The 21,638-nt window shown below is 36.6% G+C and overlaps 1 protein-coding gene across 1 annotated transcript in view; it reads right to left on the bottom strand.

The window, feature by feature from the left end:
* The window catches only part of LOC104623605 (chromosome unknown open reading frame, human C9orf84), a gene marked incomplete at its 5' end in the record, with an annotated part of 41,722 nt that extends 20,499 nt beyond the window's left edge, over positions 1-21,223 (bottom strand). The window contains 10 exons of the mRNA XM_010290744.1: positions 485-592; positions 3,976-4,152; positions 6,063-6,188; positions 8,514-8,966; positions 9,984-10,226; positions 11,245-11,339; positions 12,173-12,302; positions 18,813-18,917; positions 20,256-20,412; positions 21,119-21,223. Coding sequence (XP_010289046.1) covers positions 485-592; positions 3,976-4,152; positions 6,063-6,188; positions 8,514-8,966; positions 9,984-10,226; positions 11,245-11,339; positions 12,173-12,302; positions 18,813-18,917; positions 20,256-20,412; positions 21,119-21,223 — 1,699 coding nt within the window. The remainder of the gene's footprint in view (positions 1-484; positions 593-3,975; positions 4,153-6,062; positions 6,189-8,513; positions 8,967-9,983; positions 10,227-11,244; positions 11,340-12,172; positions 12,303-18,812; positions 18,918-20,255; positions 20,413-21,118) is intronic.
* Between the last annotated feature and the right edge of the window lie 415 nt (positions 21,224-21,638).

Below are 21,638 nucleotides of genomic sequence, written 5' to 3'. Positions count from 1 at the left end.
ATTTCAGATTTTGCTTAAAATGCCCTCAGTTTTAAGTACCTCACTTACAAGGAGCCTAAGAATATTTTTAGGTGGAAAGTGTTCCACATTTGCAGAAGGTAGATTATAAACAACAAAGCACCTGCCATTTTTGCGTGTTTCTCAGTTTCCACACAGAGGTTCCAAGGAAAATCTGTCATTCTGTGATACAAAACACTTCCACATTATATATGTGGAAGTCCATATGAATGTTTCTTTGGCAAATCCATGTAATAACTGAGTCATGAACTGAGCATATACACTACGAAAGTACAGTCTGCAGTGAATGAAATTTCTAACGATGGAACAGAAATAAGGAAGCAAGGGGGGTTGAATATCACATTGAAGCCACACTGGAGGTACACTGATGGCAGAGAATCACAGCCTAAAAACATGAAGGACAGACTGCAGAAAACACACAAAGCATTGGGTTTCTGGGTATAATTATGCACTACTAAAAACAAACCTAGTGCAGTGTCCAAGCCACATGTTAATAGGACATCTCGAACTGTCACCAGCAGGTGTACCAGAGCAGCATGTCTGAACAGCATGATCTCCTTCTCATCTATTTTACCTTTACAAATAGAAGACACAGGTGTGGTTTGTATAAAATTTCAGAAATCACGCTATACATATGTAATCAATTTAAAAGATCCCTGTATCTCAGAATTTTCAATAAACATACTTAAACAGACATAATCTTGAAATGTTGGATCTGGAGGTCTTGGCAAACAGCTTATGATATAGCATAACTTTTCCCATGTCATCTGACCCAGAGGAAGTGGCACACAGTGAAGTGTTTTTGAAAGCTGTGTAGGGATAGATGGTGCTTGCTGGAGGACAGGTAACAGTTCCCATAGGTGTGCCATTAAATCCATACTGCCTTACTGATTTTAGCAGGGCTATCTTTAAATATACACGTAAACTGATAAAGTTCCCATCTCTTGGTCCATCATATAAGCCCAGCTGTTCACATTACTATTTCCTCATCCGACTATTCAAACCACTAAATCTTTCAACAGCACTGTAACTCCACATAACCTGTTTTCCAAACATTTCAGAACTCTTCCCAAGAAAACAAAATGGCTGATTATCCACTAATCAATAAGCATTTTTAAAGCAGTGATAACCTCAAATTGAGCTTTTCACAGAACCTTTTCAACAAATTTCAGACTATAAAAGCCACATTCTTTATGGTAAATTATTTGGACTCAGCTAGTCTTCACAAATATCATGAGAAAAATTCCTATTGTCTTCCAATAATGATCCATGTAGAGTCTTAACTTCTGATATTACCTTCCCCACACCTCATTGACCGTTCCTGATGAGAATCTTAACCTTCTTTGAGAAGGTAAATTTGGAGGACATCTGCTGCTTCTTGGACCCACAGAGTGAATCAAACAATTTACGGACTAACTACTCTGTATTATGTACCCATTTTGAATAAATCTTCAAGGACTTGACTGAACAGGAAGGAATTGCTAGCCTGAAGGATGAAAGCATTTATGGGAATTGCACACAAGGAGTGATGTAGTTCATTATCTTAAGAAAGGAAATATGCAAGTGCTGCTGAGTAAATGGATTTAATAATAAAATACCTGAAAATGCTAAAAAAACGTTGAGGAAGGTAATTAAAGAATAAATTACTACAAATGACCAAGGAGTTACTCAACGAGATGCATTACACAAGAAAAATATTACATAGTTCTGTGTACTGGGATCAACATAGCTTTTAATTCAAAAAGACAAGTGAAGCACTCAGGAAGGAAAAATCAAACTTAAGAACACAGCTTACAGAAGAATTAGCTGGACACAGCATGGAAGACAAAGATCTTGCCACTATTCTGCATCAAAAGACAGAAAGTGACTGTTCATCTCTGTCACTGAAGGTGCTGAAACTGAAGGACTATGACCAGTTCTTGACACCGGTCACCATAAAGATTCAGTGAGGAATACAGGTCATTCCGAAACAAAGCAAGATAGTAAGAAAACACATTTTATGATGAAAGACTGGAGCATTTGGTGATATTTGGTGCAGAAATAAAGGACCAGCAGGGGAATAATAATATTCCAATAGAGCAATACCATCATAGTAAGTGATTATTTTCTATGTTCACTAGGGGTTTAATGAGAAAATGCATCAGCATATTCTGGAGTAAAGTGGAATGAGATTGGATATTGTGAAACTATTTAAAACCAGGAAGGCAATAAAGAATGGAAAAGTAAGTTACCAGGAAAGTTTTGGAATTTTCTATACAGTGAAGAGAAATATTAATTAGGAATGGACTGGATATGTTAGAGTCTTCCTCATTTCTACATTTCTATGGACCTTCCAGCAAGAAAATTCTCATCTCCTGCTTCTTTAGTTGGGGACAAAATGCAAGACCACCCTTGGCCTTCTCTGTCTCTTCAGTGCAGACAACAGTAGCTAAAACAACCTGTCCTTTTTCAGTATTTTAAACCAAAAGCAAGAAGTTTTTACTGCTTTCCTTAAGCTGTAGTCCAAAGACCCACCTATTTAATATGTCAATTTTATGTTCAGCAACAGTTATTTTTATATAACAAGGGATGGGTAAATATTATCCATTCCTCAGAAAACCCTTGCCCTTAAAAGGAAGGTCCACTAGATGACTATTTGCCTCATAAGTATTTCATCCACTAAACATTTTCATAGATTTTATTGCGGCAATTTTAGCAATTGGTAATATACTGCACAGCTAATCTACAAACAAAGAGGGCCCTGAAGTTTGAGTAAGCATGCCACTTGGCCCAGCTCCTACTTTAGACTACAATTTTATAGCACGTGAACTGCATGTGAAAGGACATAAGTTTTCTTAAATTAATCTTGAATTAAAATGCAGACTTTTACATATTTTTCCTTGACCTTAAGAAGCAGTAGTAGTTCTCTCCATGCTTTTTTCAGCAATGTTTTCGTTTCTGCAGTTCACAGATACAGATATAGATACTGAGTGTCTCCCTCATGTTTGTAAAGATGGTGTTTGCTTTTTTGTAACTCACAGAAATTAAGAGAACCCTGCTGCTCACAATTTTAATATGGTAATTATATAGATCACAGGCTGTCCCTCTGCAGACACCAAAAATTTTTTTTTGTTTGCCTTCTTCCTCATTTGCAATTTCACTATCATTAGTTTTATTTTGAGAAAAATACATTAAGCACAGAAAGTAATAGTTTAAGTAGCTAAAGTTCATCACATAACTTGTGACATAATATAAAAACTTGGCAGGTAGTTTTAAGATGGCCTGCTATGTTGTCCTTACAACTAGTTCTCAACTATGAGCAGTACAACTCAAAAAATAATCCAAAATACCCAATAGCTTTCTAAATCTTCTTCAAACACAGTGTGTATTTTGCTGTGAGGTTTTCCTGCCCCTCTCTTATGCCGAAAATCTTTGTAAGGGTCAATGATTCAGCTGGCTTTTGTTTGCATTATTCTGGTTCTATACATTTTTCACATGTCAAATAGATAGGAGATAAATGAAGTCAGAAAGAAAACAAAATAACATGGATTTTTTTTCTCTTCATTTTTAATGGAGGCTTAGCATTTTTTATCATGCATATGTGACAAACAATAGCTACCAAAAGGAAAGAAACAATAAAAACACATAGACAGCTTTTAATTTTAAAATTTAACATAAAAATAATTGAAACATTGTTTGATATAAAAGAAATATTTCTGAAGCATATCTAAAATATTTTAAAATGAAATTCAGTTAGAATATTTTTTGTATTACAATATTCAGGTTAATAAATGTAATGCTGAAGAACTAGGAGACATTACTTTCAAAATAAAAGAGGAAATAAATTACTGTAACTCTACAAGATAAACTGCTGAAAGTTTTATCATTACTTTATCAAACATCTTGAACCTTGTATCACCAAATAAGCCCATATTAGTATTGAAGATGAAAAAAACAATTTTTTTAAAAAACACATACCTTCTTTAAAACGATCACATATCACTTTCTCTTGCTGTTTTAAGAAAAACCTTGTATGATCAAATTTAACGTTGTCAAAACTCCAATTTACAGAAGCAAGTACACCCAGATGTGTCAAATCTTTTAGAACAGGAGTGGCTGCTTCTTCCAGGAGGCAGTATGCCTGGCATTGGCTTTCTGGATAGCACAATAAACAAAACATAATAATAAAGTTTGATTTCATATACTACTACTGGACAAGAATATTCAAAAGACCTAGCAAAACATGTCTTCTTCATGAAAGCTGTAACAATAATAGAAAAACAGTTGCTCGCCAGTGAGCAGCCTGGATATTAATTAAGCTGTTCCTCATAGCATTTCATAAAGTGATCAAACTCCATGATGAAAAGTTAGGATTTTCACTCCTGTGACTCCCACTAAGATTGTACTATTATTCCATTGTTCTACAGCTGCCTTTTACTTTGTAGTCTAAACTTGGACTTAGTACCTTTATATCCACTTGTTACTATAACTTCAACTTAAACAGTCCTTCTCCTTCCCTGGTATTTAGCTTCTAATGTCTTTGTCTAGCAAGGCTAAACAAGGCAATCTGTTAGTCTCCTTGTTCTTTCATACTAACAGTTCCTAATAGCTGCTGTGTGGCTCTTTTACAATTCTTTCCAAATTACAACTGACTTTCGTGCTATTAGCATCCATGACAGAGCTGTCAATTGCTGAATGTGTTGAAAGGGACATCCTTTTCCTCAGGTAAGAAAGGGAAATGCTTCCATACCCATTTCTTATAGTTTATAAGAATATATAGTTTATATATTATAGTTGAGTTGATCACATCAACAAGATCGAACTCTGCAATTCTTCATTTTCAAAGATTTACTAATACTTTTCAAAAATATTTTCAACATATTTATACAAATTATTTGACTAGAAGCTGACTTAACTTCACTTGGTCAATGCACTATTCAGATATTTTGGATTTTGGATTTTTTTTTTTTGGATGTCCATTGTATAATTTATTTCAGGCATTTCTGTATTAATGTATCATTTTCTTTTAAAAGTGTATTTCTAATCATGCATCTTCAATGTTCTGCTGTTAAGTGAATCTTCCTAAGCTTTGTTTTGGCTACAGCTTGGTTTTGAGAAAGATTCTTTTTCTTCATGTGCAAGGCCACCATGGTGAAGCATACTTTGTTTCAAGGACTGTAACAGGACATTCAGTCTCAACAAATGCTACTACCTTTGCAAAATGCTAATCTTTGTTTTGACTGCAGAAAAGCTTTAATTTTTTTCCAGTTGCATTAAAGGACTCTTGCTTCAAAATTAATTTAAAAAAATGATTTAAAAATAAGTTTATAGCTGTCATGTGATTCCCATCTCAGATGGGAATAGATCAAAATACTGCTCTACATTTTCATGGGTTCTGTGAAAGAGACTCCCATTAAGCACGTGGTTGGAGTGGATGCATTTCCATGGAAACCCAAACTAATCTGTGCTAGGCCTACAACTTTCTAGACTGGGGGTGCTTAATTTGAGGCTGTAAAATACCTAGGATAAATATCTTCTACGTTTTTCTCCACCATTTCCACTGCATGACAAAATTGTTGTCAGTGCATGTTTTTTGATACAATGCCTTGAAAAGTACAACAGCAAGAGTTCACAGGGTAAGGCTCAGTCATGTATTAGATAAAATCATAGTGGATTACTACTGTGTCAAAGACATATCCTACCAAAATACTGCCAATCCCTTCTGTCCCCAGTTCTTTCATTTACTCTGTCAGAGAGAAAATGCAGAATAATTATTTGAGGGTACTGATTGGCATGAAGAGATTTCACATCCACTGATTTAGATCAGACATAACTCAAAGTCTGCACTTTTTAGTTTGCATGCAGTTGGCTTTAGTCTTAAGACAGAATTCCATAACCTGCTGTCACACCTGTGTCAAAATAAATATCCATCTAGTTAGAATGTTTTCAGTCACAGGGCATAGAGACTAAGCCTAATAATTTCCATATTTGCCTGAGTAGTACTATTTAATATAAAATTATATTGCAAAGCTATATAAAATAAAGTATATCCAAAAATAGTATACCTGATGCTTGAATATCAAGTGTGACACTGTCCTCATTGTCTTGTTCTTTTTCCTCTATTCTTACAGTCGCACAAACAGAACTGTCCTCTTCATGAACGTGCATATGCTGTTCTTCAGGTTGTAGCACTAAATCATTCAACCACAAGCAAACATTTAGATACAAATGTCACAAAATCAGGTCAATGAATAAGAGAACTGTTCTATAAATGACTCTACATGCAAAAATATTTTAAAATTAAGTAGTTTCTATGACACATACATTTTCTTTTCATGAACTTCTTTATTGTTTTCATGGGCTCATACAGTATGGAAAAACCATCGAGACACAGGGAGAGATGAGGCCCTGTCAGCCTTCACAGTCCAAGCAGTCAGGCATTATCATGTTCCCTTTCCTTAGGGCAGAAGTACAGAGCTGGAAAAATTAAGGAGCTGGTACTATAGCTGTATAACATAGCTCCATAGAAAAGCTAATATGCCTTTATATGGAGAAAAAACATGTAAACAGTAAATACGCTGCTGACTACATAAGGAGCTGAAACTATGAAAAATATCTCCATGAGTGTGAGTAGGAAAGGTTAGATGCTGTAAATGACCCAGAAAGAACATGGAAGATGCAAATGGCAGGGGAAAAAAGCAAGAGAAAAATTGCTTACTGAAAATAACAACCTCTCCTGTCTTATAGCTATCTTTTGCAACTTGTTAGTGTTTCCGAGTCTCCTTCCCTTCTTCCTTATAAACACTGATGCATGAGCTACAGCTTCTGCCCACAAAGCTTCCTTTGGCAACTCCGCATCTCTATTTCTGGTTGAATAGGTGTCTCCTAAGTATTGCTGATTTTCTAGTTAATTTAAAAAAACCTTCCTGATTTTGAAAAGCTATACAGGGTACAAAATTGGATCAATGAACTGTTTCTACTACTTCCCTCCTGTGCTTTTTCTGAACTAAGTATTATACAGAATGACATCTTTAAAAAATAAACCAAACAACAAAGACAATAGAGAGAGAGTCCTACAAGCAGTGCTGGCATTTCTTATTTTCAGTTAAATTTAAAATGACCCTTAATAAAAACTTTTCATTATTACAAAAAGTATACAATAATTTACATCATTTCTACATCAATATGGTAAGACCTATACATTTCAATAGGTTCTCTATATATCAGACATAACTGATCTGCAACACCAGGGTCTACCTGCAAACATATTCTACACTGCATTTAACTTACTTGGATCTCCACAAACCTATTTGTAAATGTAACATAGCTTGTCTTTCAATACATTTGGATTCTTGTTTGGCGATGTAGTTCTAGTCGAGTTCACTAGATGGTAGCATAAAACTTCAGTTCAGGTACCTTGATCTACTTTTAAAATTGGGGTTGTTGCTTTCTGAGGCCATGGAAGTGTTTTATGCATGTCTACCAGTGTCAGTAACAGATTAAATTTACCAAGAAGTAATTTCCTCCAAAAGGTTACTTAAGCTTGCAATTAAATAAATATTCCAATAGGAATTATCTCTGAAAACTTTTATGTAACCATTTTAAATTTTTTTCTTTTTTTTTTTTTCCCTGGGACATGTAACTGAAACACAAATAAAAGTTGTTGTCAAAGTTCTGCCATACAAGTCCAAAAAATGAAAAATATTCTTTTTAGTACAACTTTATCCTGAAAAGTGAATCTGGAAATATGTCACTGTCTCCCAATATTTTGTGTCACAAATATTTCTTTTTTAAAGCAAGTAAGCACTCTCTTCTACTTCTTTTCCCTCTCCGCTATTTTTGCATTTCTGCAGTGCTCAATGCATAGCCTGAGATTCTTTCATAAGCATTGTCATCAGCAAGAACAGGGCTACCAACAACTTTCTGTTTTCCCTAAGACCCGTTCTGCCTCGTTGTTTGATGGGGTTTGCACCAAGGTAACTAACTGGCTCAAATGGTTCTTTCCATAGAAGAACTTTAACTCTTGTTCATTGTCTAGGCTATGCTGGTTCTACAAAAGTAAAAGTATTGATAATTACTATTTGATAACTACAATTAATTTGATAACTACAGTTGATAACTACTATTTCTCCAAAGAGGCCAGAAGAACTGATTCAGAACATATGGACAGAAGAGATATGCAGTAAGTACCATTTAGAGCTACTTTGTCAGAATAGGAATAAACTCATATATTTATTTTATTAAAAACAACTTCCACTGCCAAAAAAACCCCTGAAACCCAAAAACAAAGCACTTCCCCAACCAAAACAAACAAAACCCACTAAGATATCTAAAGGAAAAAACAAAAGGTAAGATCATTAGCTGAAAATTCAACTACATTGAAGATCATAAAAATATTGACTTCAAAGGATTTTTTCCCCCATAAATCTACTAGCATGAACTAGCATCTACTGTAACCGGTATAAGAGAGCAGAATTAAACCTGGGAAAATGGCAGAATAAACTGGGTTTACATACCTTTTTCAGGACTAACTACATCATCTTTTTCTTCTCTTTGGGTGAGTGTATGTTTAGATCTCAGCATGATAAAGTCGCTCAGATCAGAATCACAGTTGTTCCATTTTGTAGCAAGTGCAAATGATGCAGGCTTTTGACTACTGGTTGAGTTGTCTTGTTTAGAAGACATGTCTTTACAGCTTACCGATTCAGATAATTTGGGAGTATTCTTTTCTTGGTTTAAGAAATAAATTGTCTCTTCCACTTTACTCTTTTTTATGCTTTCTCCACTAAGCTCTTTCACAGACATATTTGTACTGTGAACTTTGGTAGATGATGCAGCACTCTCATGTGGGGAAAAGTACTGACTTTGAGTATGGGGTGACATGTTAAGATTAACTACTTTGTCCAACTGATGCCTTTCAGCAGAAAGCAGCTCCTGGTTTGTCACAGAATTCTTCTCTTCAAGCCATCCTAAAAAATAAAATTTAATTTCTGTGCTGCAATATAGATTTTTTTTCTTTTCTTTCTCCTGTTTGGAGTTAACTATTTTGGATAATTATAGAGAAGTTTTCACCATCTGTGTGGTGCTTACTGGTGTTAGATTTCTAGGAAGTGGGATGCAACACATTTCATTAGGAAGAAATATTAAAAGATTAACAGATTTTTTTTTTTTTAAGAGGAAAAGAGAGAAGTAAAGCATGCAGTTAGCTCCCTCTAAAGATAAGCTTCAATGGAACTGGTATTTTTTACATTGCTGCTGCATACCCGTATTAAACACTGTAGCGAAACACTTTATGGTGTGTAAAAAGCAGTTAAGTGGAAATGTTTTTTTCATGAGTGATGCCTATTTGTTTCACAATATATCATGTTATTATCAATCCTTGGAGTTCTACAACTACAGCTGGTGCCTTGCAGTCAGGCCATAGTCATATAATAAAATTTAAATAACTTTTTGCATTTTCTGTTAATGTTTGATTATAAGTATGCATAACGATCCATGACAAATTCAGAAGTTTATGAGTGGTTTGCTTTTGAAACCATAGCCAACATAAAAAAACCTCTGGAGAGCATCACAAACCAAAGAATTTTCACTGTAACATACTCTCCCTACTGACCTTCTGCAGATAGGACTATATGGGTAAATATTGCAATGCAAAAGTACCATTTGTAAAGAAATGCTCCTGTATGAAACTATTTTATTAAAAAATAGTATGATTGGTGGAGGCTACTTTTCATCTGCACATTAATAGAAAAGATAACTGTGCAGTTGAACATTTTTGTTCCTACAGCTTGTTCCAAGTCTGTGAAAGTACACCTTAATGGTAGTGGTGTTGCTATTTCATATTGCTATAAAACATTTTATTCTTGAGAATAAGAAATCTTCCATTTCGTTACTTCTTGGAGGTATGTAACTGTCACTCTGTGCTTCTCTGTTAAGGTACCTATCTTTGCCTTTTTGTCACTTTGCAAAAAAAAGATGATACTTACTTTCTAACTGATACGATGTAAATCGTGTGAATGTTTCTACTTCTGTAAGAAGCAAACTGTTTGCATTACTGTTGTCCATATTTAATTGCTCCAAAGCTTCTATGGAGACTGGATTTAAACCCAAATGAAGCCACCAGCCCTCCTCTAGTGAGCTGAGCATTGGTGCTTCTACCTCAGCTGGTAGCATTTCCTTTAGTTCTGTAAGTGAATGACGCTCATATGCAAGTTTAACAGTCTGATGCTCTACAAAAACAGAAATCAGCATATAATGTTAATAATATAGAAACATGAAAACAGAATATAATGTTGGAAATGAAAGCTCCCACGTACTGATGACCTACTACATATATCCATTGTTTATACTTCTATTTGTAACTCAGTGTCCATTAATAGACTTAAAAGCAAAGCAGCTAGTGTTAGTAGAGCAAATGTGCTTTTTACTTTTTGAATGTATGAGTAACTGGCAGGTTAAATTTCTTTCAGATCTATGTGCAGTTGCATTACTAAAGTCACAAATAACTTTGTTCATTATCTGTGGGTTTACTTATATTGCTTACAAAGACTTAACATAATCCTTACCTGAAAAAAAACCCCTGAAATAGTAATGAGCCTATCATACAGTATTTTCAACTATAAATGAATGTACAAATGAATTGGACAACGTAACAAGTCAATAGACATAACTTAATCCTAAAACTTGTAAAATGAAGGCAAATAAAATGAAATGAAAGAACAGCGGTAATGCATATTCTGGTGCTGTGAGAAATAACCTGCAGCTTATTTTGGTTTTGTATATTTTGCTTCCTACCATGAACTCTGCTCTTGTCAAGTTATAATATTATTTTCCATTAACAGTGCTTTTCTATTGATTGATACACATTTTGAAACATTACTTAAGGAAAAATATCTCACGGAAAAGAGTTCAACAGATTACCAAGTTTCAGTTACCACAGTTACTGAATACAATTAGTAGTAGTGAACTGCATATCTTCATAACGAAATAAAACTCTTGCTTCATTCAAATTACCTCCATAGAAGGACACATGACATACCAACTTTTATGTTGCCATACTGTAACTTTTTATATGTACTAAAAGAATTAGATAATCCAAACTTCAGAGGGTTACATTAACTGGATAAACTTCAACGGCTCAAAAGGTGTGCTCTGTAATATAACATTATCTTTTTTGCTATATTTCCTCCATGTGCATGGAACTCTTCAACATCAATTAGAAAGTGACCATCAATTAGAAATCCTTACCGACAAGCAAAAGAGAGTTCATATTATCCCGATACTTCTCTGATTGCCATACGAAAGATTCTAAGAATTCCCTGGAGGTCTCTGTAATCAAAATCCTACGAAGAAGATAAAACAAGACTTGGAGGTATGAAGTTTAACAATATTATCTCTTGAATTTTGATTTATATAAAACTACCTTTTAAAGAGCAGCTTTCTCTCTACATTTTCAGTTCGTTCATTCATCAAAATTTTTTCTTGTCCATATAGAGGGTCACTTCATGCAACACCAGGGTGAACAGGAAGGAGTGAGAGAAGCCATCAAGGGTGATTCATAAAGTAAGTGGCACTGAATGAGAATTCTATCTAGACTATGGTTCCCTCCCCAAAAGGATATTTAAATGATTCGTGTATGCGAGAAAGATAGCAAGGCAAAAAATGTTAGTCTCAAAAACAAGATGAGAGGGAAAGAATGAAGCAATCCTTATCCTCTGTCAGCATGAAAAGGCTTAAATTCCATTGTTGGGTGATACCCCCAAAACAGAGACAATACTTTCTTCTTCTGTCTCTTATGGAGATTTTGTAGGTGATACTTGCTCAGCATAGGTGTTTGCCATATGTATAAATATATGCATATACACATATGCATACTTGCTATATACATACATATTTACTGTTGCCTACTCCAAAAAGCAGATTGGATTTTCAGGCTATTAAGTCCCCCAGGAGAAAGAGGTCTACAGTAGTGACTGTCACTTCCTTTTTCAAATTCCTCTGAAAAGCCACAGGTATGGATCATGCACAGAAAACACAAAATATATGCAGCTGTCTCAAAGAACATAACTACCAATTCACAAATAGGCTAAAGTTATTCTTGCACTAATTTTGAGGATTTATGCTTTAGAGGATCTATGACAGGATTTATTACTACAAGTGATAAAGTTTTCATTACCTGTTACCAGAAAGAGGAATAGGTTCTTCTTGAAGTCCTGTGCACAGAAAATTAACCCATGATCTTTGTTGTCTGCATGGAGGAGTTAAAGGTACTTCCATTTCATCTTTCAGATATGGGAAATATTTAGCTTGAAATTGCATAAAGCCACATCCAAAACAAAAACAAAAAATCTAAATCACAAAGCTGCTTGTGAATGAAACACACATACTTAGGAATTTTACACTAGTGAATTTTTGGATTAAAATACAAAACATTTTCATGGGACAATTCACTATTTAAGCAATAAACCCCAAATACTTTACATTTAATTTCCAGAAAGTTTGGGCGTAATAATGTGTAGATGACATTCCTTTACGCGTTCTGTAATGTAGTTCTGGGTACATATTCTTCCCATGTAAGATGATTTTTATAATTAAATCACCGGGTACTATGGCTGAGGTTTTGATATTAAGTGTTCATCCCTGTTGGCCTTCTTAGATGGTTTCCACATAAATGAAGTTATTTAGATGAGAGAGAGACTTCAGACAATATTGTGCTGGCTGTAACATTTGGATGAATGGACTCAGGAACTTCAGAAACAGTCAGTCAGGGTTTTAAAGACAAAATTACTCTTTCAAGTAGAATTAGTACTCATTGTGATTTCTAGGGATGACCACTGAAATTAATTACACCACTGATCTTTTTAAAGCAATATACAAACAAACCTGACATGCTAAAAGTCCCCTGCAAGTCACTTTTCATCTCTTTTTTGCCAATCATATTAAATGTGGACATTTTAATGGATTATTGCTTTTTATTCAAATCTAATAAGGAATTTGCAGCTTCATTGATTTTGGAATCATTCCATAAAAACTGGCTGTTTACACGATTGCCTGGGTACTCATCTCTCTGGCATTCTTCTAATAATACTTTTCATTAAGCTTGACCAGAAAGCAGAGGTCACAAAAAACACAGTTCCTCCATGTTCTGTGAAAACTAACAGCCAGAAAAATTGTAAGTAAGTAAGTGCCTCCATAAGGAAAAACACTTGTAACAAATTCCCTATTCATTCCAACAGGCAGTAAGCATCTGCAATCGTCATATACACATTGTTTGGCCAACTGGCACACAGCAGGCTATGAATCAGCCACCTGCACAGCTGCTTACAGCTGCTCCTTGTCTGACCTAACAAGCAGATTGTATGGCAGGAAGGATAAAGGACAATGTTAGAAAGCCAGAGAATATACAGCACACATTGGGGGAAAAAAAAGGTAAGAAGGAAAAGTGGTTACAAAAGAAAGAAACAGACTTCCAATCAGTACAATTTCTTTCCTATTTACTTAAAACAAAAAAAGCTCCATGAATTTCTGCTGTGAACTTCAGCTCACAAACTGTTTTTTGTGGTGAGAAACAAATTTAGCACTTTTCTTTGAATGGGACAGGAGTTAATGGGACAGCAAAAATTCCTGACATATCTAAAAAGAACAATTATTTCTCTTTGAGCAATACTATTCATATTCATTCTTGTCTAGTTATTTTTGCCTTTGAGAATGGAACACTTTGACCAGCTACATTAGTTAAACTCTGCCTACACTCAGGTGCCATTCCCCTTCTCAGAGCATTAATGATGGAGTGACTTCTCTTGTCCCTCAACCGCTTTATCAGTAAACAATCTCCATAGCTAGCAGGAGAGGAAAGCAAACAAATATCTACAGAAAATGGCATTACTTTTTGACTGTTTCTTCTCCAAGTTCAAGCAAACATATTTAACTTCTGGTAACTTATAAATAGCAAAATTAATTAGAAGGAGAAGAATGTAGGGTATCTCTGCTGAAATTTGACACCCAATACAGGAACTTCCATTAGCAAGCAATGTCTTAGCAGTGTATGTACAGGTTTGCAGGTCTCTGTCCTACAGGTCTCAGCATATATAGTGAATCTACACCAATGCACGCAGCATGGATAACAAACAGGAGGAGTTGGAAGCCACTGTCCAGCAGGAAAACTACCATGTAATTCCAGTCACAGGAACATGGTGGAAATACTCACACAACTGGACTGCTGCAACGGATTGCTATAAACTCTTCAGAAAGGATAGACAAGGAAGGAGAGGAGGTGTGGTAGCCCTGTATGTTAGGGAGAGTTTTGATTGTCTAGAGCTTAATGATAGTGACAATAGAGTTGAGTGTTTATGGGTAAGAATCAGGGAGAAGGCCAACAATGCAGATATCATGGTGGGAGTTTGTTAGAGACCACCCAACCAGGATGAAGAGTCAGATGAAATATTCTATAAGCAGCTGGGAGAAGTCTCATAATTGCTAGCCCTTGTTCTTGTGAGGGACACAACTTATGTTTGGAGACCTTTGGAAGAAGGGGCAGGCAACTCAGGAGGACTGCAAAGATCCCATAAATTTATGCAGGGAGAAAATTAGAAGGGCCAAAGCCCAACTAGAACTTAACCTGTCTACTGCCATAAAAGACAATAAAAAATGTTTCAAAACTACCATGTAATTCCAGTCACAGGAACATGGTGGAAATACTCACACAACTGGACTGCTGCAACGGATTGCTATAAACTCTTCAGAAAGGATAGACAAGGAAGGAGAGGAGGTGTGGTAGCCCTGTATGTTAGGGAGAGTTTTGATTGTCTAGAGCTTAATGATAGTGACAATAGAGTTGAGTGTTTATGGGTAAGAATCAGGGAGAAGGCCAACAATGCAGATATCATGGTGGGAGTTTGTTAGAGACCACCCAACCAGGATGAAGAGTCAGATGAAATATTCTATAAGCAGCTGGGAGAAGTCTCATAATTGCTAGCCCTTGTTCTTGTGAGGGACACAACTTATGTTTGGAGACCTTTGGAAGAAGGGGCAGGCAACTCAGGAGGACTGCAAAGATCCCATAAATTTATGCAGGGAGAAAATTAGAAGGGCCAAAGCCCAACTAGAACTTAACCTGTCTACTGCCATAAAAGACAATAAAAAATGTTTCTATAAATACATTAGCAACAAAAGGAGAGCTAAGGAGAATCTCCATCCTTTATTGGATGCAGGGGAAACATAGTGACAAAGAATGAGGAAAAGGCTGAGGTACTTCAGGCCTTCTTTGTCTCAGTCTTTAATAGGAAGACCATTTTTTTGCTGGGTGCTCAGCCCCCTGAACTGGAAGACAGGGATGGGGAGCAGAGTGAAGCCCCCATAATCCAAGGGGAAATGGCTGGTGACCTGCTGCACCACTTAGACGCACACACAGGTCTATGGGGCCAGATGGGATCCATCCAAGGGTACCAAGGGAGCTGGCAGAAGTGCTCACCAAGCCACTTTCAATCATTTATCAGCAGCCCTGGCTAACCAGAGAGGTCCCAGTTGACTGGAGGTTAGAAAATATGACTCCCATCTACAAGAAGGGCCGGAAGGAGGATCCAGGGAGCTACAGGCCTGTCAGCCTGACCTCGGTGCCAGGGAAGGCTACGGAGCAGATCATCCTGAGCACCATCATGCGGCACACAGAGGACAACCAGGTGATCAGGCCTAGTCAGTGTGGGTTTATGAAAGGCAGGTCCTTTTAGCTTGGCTAACCTGATCTCCTTTCGGTTGACCCACTTGGTGGATGAGGGAAAGGCTGTGGATGTTGTCCTGCTTTTTTTTTAAACATTTGACACTGGTTCCCACAGCATTATCCTGGAGAAGGTGGCTGCTCATGGCTTGGACGGGCATTCTCTTTGCTGTGTAAAAAACTATCTGGATGGCTGGGCGCAAAGAGTTGTGGTGAATGAGTTAAACCCAGTTGGCAGCCAGTCACAAGCGGTGTTCCCCAGGTCTCAGTTTTGGGGCCAGTTCTGTTTGATATGATCTGAATGAGGGGATTGAGTGCACCCTCAGTATGTTTGCTGACAACATCAAGTTGGGCCAGAAGTATTGATCTGCTTGAGGGCAGGAAGGCTCTGCAGAGGGATCTGGACAGGCTGGATCAATGGGCTGAGGTCAACTGTATGAGGTTCAACAAGGGTAAGTTCTGGGTCTTGCACTCCGGCACTTGGGTCACACCAACCCCATGCAATGCTACCAGGCTTGGGTAAGAAAGGACCTGGGGGTGCTGGTCGACAGCTGAATATAAGCCAGCAGCATGTCCAGGTGGCCAAGAAGGCCAATAGCATCCTGGCTTGTGTCAGAAATAGTGTGGCCAGCAGGAGTAGGGAAATCATCGTCCCTTCGTACTCAGCACTGGTGAGGCCGCACCTCAAACACTGTGTTGTATTGGACCTCTCACTACAAGAAAGACATTGAGTTGCTGGAGCATGACCAAAGAAGGGCAGTGAAGCTGGTGAAAGGTCTAGAGCACAAGTCCTGTGAGGAGTGTCTGAGGGATCTGGGGTTGTTTAGCCTGGAGAGAAGGAGGCTTAGGGAAGACCTTATTGCTCTCTGCAACTACCTGAAAGGAAGTTGTTGCATGGTGGGTCTTGGTCTCTTCTCCCAAGTAACAAATGATAGGATGAGAGGAAATGGCCTTAACTTGCACCAGGGGAGGTTTAGATTGGATAGGAAAAATTTCTTCACTGAAAGGGTTGTCACACATTGGACCAGGCTGCCCAGAAAGGTGGTGGAGTCACCATCCCTGGAGGTATTTAAAAGACATATAGATGTTGAGGTTAGATACATGATTTAGTGGTGGACTTGGCAGTGTTAGGTTAATGGTTGGACTTGATGATCTTAAAGGTCTTTTGCAACCTAAATAATTCTATATACTAAAAAAAACATGAAAAAACATGAAAGCTGTCTGTGCCCCAATGACTGAATCTCGCCTGATTCAACAGCAGAGCTAAGCCAGCAAACTGGCAATAGAGATTAATGCCATTGCTTTCTTTTAAAAACAATTCAAGATGGTTTGACTACTCATCTGCTCCAGAAGAATGGACAATATCCTAGGTAAGTATAGACAACTTGTTATTACTGTGTAAAGGAAGAGGGTGCCAAACTGCTCACATCTGCTGCACTTAAGCTTCTGCTGCTTATCATAACCTTTAGAAGTAAAGAGTAGTCAGATAGCTCACTAGATTCAAATTTCAGTTCATCACATTAGGCAATAATCTCCAGACAGAAACTAAGACTTTAGACTAGATATTAGGTTTAGACTGGATATTAGGAAAAATTTCCTTATGGAGAGAGTGGTCAAGCATTGGAACAGGCTGCCCGGGGAGGTGGTGGAGCCACCATCATTGGAAGTGTTCAAAAAACATGCAGACATGACAGTTCAGGATATGGTTTAGTGGGCATGTTGGTGTTGGGTTGATGGTTGGACTTGATGACCTTAAAGGTCTTTTCCAACCTTGATGATTCTGTGATTCTGTAAGTTTATCTTTGTTGTAGTAGGACAACATATGGTGAGCTTGCCTTGAGCTTTTACATCAGATACTTTGAGCTGGTATCATTGCTCTACCAAAAGCCCACTACAATGAAGTATCAGGAGTGTCATGTTATAAGCCTGAAGGGGACAGCCATCAGTCCAGTTTAAATCATATGGAAACTGAGACAAGAAGAGGGGTCTTGGTCTTGAGAAAACTCAAAATTTCTCAAGGATTTCAGTAACTGCTGGATGGAAAACTAGCAAGTGAACATGCACTGGAGGATAACACTGTTACTGTCCAATGCAATAATGGACAGACTTTTGCCAAGATAGCATATACATTAGGATGAGAGGTATATCTTCATTCAAGTATTGGCACTCTCCCCAGATCACAGCCATTTTTAAATGTCACTCTGCACAGGCTTTTCTGCATTAAATTAAACGTGAAAAATGCCACCAGCATAGCCATTTTTCTGCCTCTCTTACCCAGCCAACTGTGAAAACAATAGGACTGGCAAGAATTTCCATTATTTTGAGAGATTACACCTGGAACCTAAAGAAATCTTAACTGAGGTTGGATAGTCAGTCTGAACAGTCAGACACCAAACCTGTCTGGCATTGGTATGCATTGTAACCAGCATGCCTGACTGAGTTTTTAAGCTATTAAAAGTGGGTAACTATAAAGGATTTCGTGGTGCCAGTGTAGGAGAAACCAGGATTCAATGCACACATTAGCCAATATTCAACAGTTTCAGTTTATTTCTGTGGAAAAGAGCTATGGTGACTACCTGACTTAATTTCCTGATCACACAGCATTACTAAACCATTTGCAACCCAAAATGTCTGCACGGGAGTTTTGAACCTGTAATTCAGTACTTCTCCCTGAATTGTCCTCCATCACCCTCTTTTGAGAGCATTTACGTAAGACTTTAACAAACATTAAGCTATGCTCTTTGACTCCACAATTTTAATCAATCTGCCTGAACTTTCCTCTGCCCTCTCTGGGTAGATAAGTTGTTAGATAAAAAAAAAAAATCTAAAAAACTAATCAAGTGCGAAAGATACAGACACTACTTGCAGCCAAAAGGAACGTGAAGGAACTGTAAAGTCAATTGTGTTTAGCTTTTAAAACTCTTGAAAGGAGTATGGCACTTCTCCCTACTTATGGTGCAGATACAAAATGCTAGGTTACACAAAGCAAACGTTCTTATCTTATATCTGTATGGTGTATGTAGTCCCAAGAACAGAATATGGGGACAATCACTTGAGGAATTTATTTTAAATACCATCCCTTGATTTACGTAGATCTTCCTACCTGACTCACAGAATTCCAACATACTTGTGCTATGACTGGACCACTCTTGTGGTATGGGACAGTACTTAGAAATTTCCACTTTGTACGTAATTCGTGCTTTGAGAGCTGAAAACAAATTTCAAAAGGTGCCATAAATGAACTATTTATTCCTTTTTCCTGTCAGAGCATCTTTTTTCTTTTAATTCTTTTATTGAATCGTCATAATCTCTTGTTATGAAAAATTACAGTTATGCTTAGTAACCCAAAATGCTGTAGATGATCAGAGCAGTGTTCTGTCTTGTCTCTTACAGGTGCCATATTTTTTTTAAATACAATATAGCACAGTCACTATCTCAACTATTCAAAGTTCTTATGACTACAGTGATGTGACTTCTGGAACAAGTAGGTAGCCTAAACGTAGTTTACCAGGAGTTTGCGTACGTAGATTCTCTTGCTACTAAAGAGAACTAAAACAGAAAAAAAGGAATAATAGGTTGACATCTATGTACAAAATTCTCAAATCTCTGCTGGGAGGTTGGGTCATTCAGCTTGGAATGTGGCACGTAGGTTGTGATATACTAAATGTATCAGAGTCAAATCATGTATTTGTCAAATATACACTTTAAATTTTGTTCTTATCTTCAGTGAGAGACTGGATTACTTCAAACTGCTGCCCTATCAGAAACAGAATTCAGCACACACCCTCCACTCTCAGAAGCATGAATTTGTTTCTTTGAGGTGCCTACTGTCCACAAATAAGTGGTTTTCCTCACTTGTTTGCCAAAACTAATTCAAACTGTTTTTTTTTAATCAAAAGTTTAAAAACTCAGGCACTGTTTTTTTCTTTTAACTGCACAAAATACTGTCATAGATATCAATCCACCAGCCAATAACTGTCATTAAAGTTGTACTTATCTGTAGTATACAAGCATTTAGTAACTTTTCTCAAATTCCTTTTAAGAAATTACTACTGTCATTTAGAATATTCCTGTTATCCATGGAAATATTTAACCCTTTTTTCCCAGAAATCTGCTTTCATGTGTGCAATTACAATGTAATATAAGCAATTTATATGGTATGACTGTACTGCATATAATCCTCTTAGGGATGTCTCTGAAAACAATTTTCATTGCAGATAAGAAAACACAACATTATATCATTATAGTCATGGTAGACTGGACATCATGAATCACAGCTCATGTTACATTTGTTTCCAAGATTACAACACAACCATGGATTGAACCAAGTGGCAAATAGTTCACTTCCCCTTGGCTACTTGAGGAGACATTTTTAATACTCAGAAATTTGGGTATAGCACAGTTTGTAGTCTCATACAAAGAAATTATCATTTGATAGGCTGTGATGTAATTCATAACTGAATTGAATGTAAAAGAGCTAGATTGTGTTAAATGTGTGCAAATGAAAGGAAAATCAGGTCAAGCGTTTAAGAAAACCAACCCTCACCTTCTTTGAGCATGTCTTTGCACATGCCTTCATCAGCCATAGTTTCTGGAGCTAAATTTAACAACTTTTTCAGTTCCAAGTATGATGGAATATTAACAGAATCTGACCTGCCATTGCTGGGTTTGCAGAATTCTAATGCAATAGGCAACATGAAATACTGAAAAATATTAATCACAATAGAATGGTAAATAATTTTCATTTGATGTTATTGTACAGTCTAAGCTTTTTCAAAACCTTGAAACAGCTTAATTCTAAACCAGTCTAAGAGCTTCTAAGAAAGAAGTCATATGACATTTACACAGCATACACAAAAGCTTTGCTCAATATAGAGAAAAAAAAATAGTGTTACAGTATTTCAAATTGAGTCAGTGAAATATAAAGAGTAGATCTGAACTTACAGTTCCCAGAGAAGTAAAATCCTCATTTATTTCATTGAAAGTTTGGTTTTTTTAAATTTTGAAAAATGGAGAAAAAATATATCTTCAACTTCTTTTAAAAAAAGAAGTCAAGCTGGCCTCCCAAATCCCAAAACATGTCTTGGAAATTTCCCTTTCCCATGCACATGTGATGGCTTCCTGTTCTGGTTAATCTTTATTCTTACTGTAACAGTACCTACATAAAACTGACAACACATCAGGTCTCAGGAGAAACAGTGATCAGAGTGGAGATTCCCAACAAAGGTGTCCGAGAATTAAAAAAACACAAATAATACCAGTGTTTTCTAATCTTGGAAATATGAAGGCTACAGATATTTGGCAAGTATGAAAATAATTCAGTAAAATGACTTGCAGATGACCAAACACTTATGCATAACAAAAAGCAATCATTAATATAGCAATTAGTAAGAAACAACACGATGATACCTCTTCATCTTTTACAGATACGGTACAGAAGTTCTCTTTAATCCCCTGCAACTCTTTTTTACTCTGTTGCATCTCCATTTCATTTTGGAAAGTCAAACATTCCCTTTAAAAGATCATAAAATAAAGCAAGTGACTTCTTTGTATTACTTCAGATCTAAGATTGAAAGTCTTAGCAGTAGCTTTGATAGCCATATATGTGGCAAAAGTTATTTTTTTCTGAATCCATGCTTTTAAGAAAGCAATTCCAAGGGATGCTGTACCAATCCGTGTAATTAACTGAAATTATTTTTCAAGAAATAGTGCATTATATGCAGAGTAGAACCACTTGATATTGGGACCTGCCTTAAAAAAGTTACAGAAAAAACCCCGTATTAAAGTTGTTCATCAGCTCAACACTTAAGTCCCATCATGTAAAAGTGCATTCTGCAAAAGCTTCAGACCTATTTTTTTTCTAATGTCAAGTTTTTCTGCTATATACAAAAGTTTGTAGTCTATAAGGGTGACATTATTTATAGTTTAT

This window comes from Phaethon lepturus, unplaced genomic scaffold (genome assembly GCF_000687285.1).
Source record: "Phaethon lepturus isolate BGI_N335 unplaced genomic scaffold, ASM68728v1 scaffold6337, whole genome shotgun sequence".
NCBI classification, from domain to species: Eukaryota; Metazoa; Chordata; class Aves; order Phaethontiformes; family Phaethontidae; genus Phaethon; species Phaethon lepturus.
The sequence above is the reverse complement of the archived record's forward strand: the minus strand, read 5'-3'. Positions and strand labels throughout refer to the sequence as shown.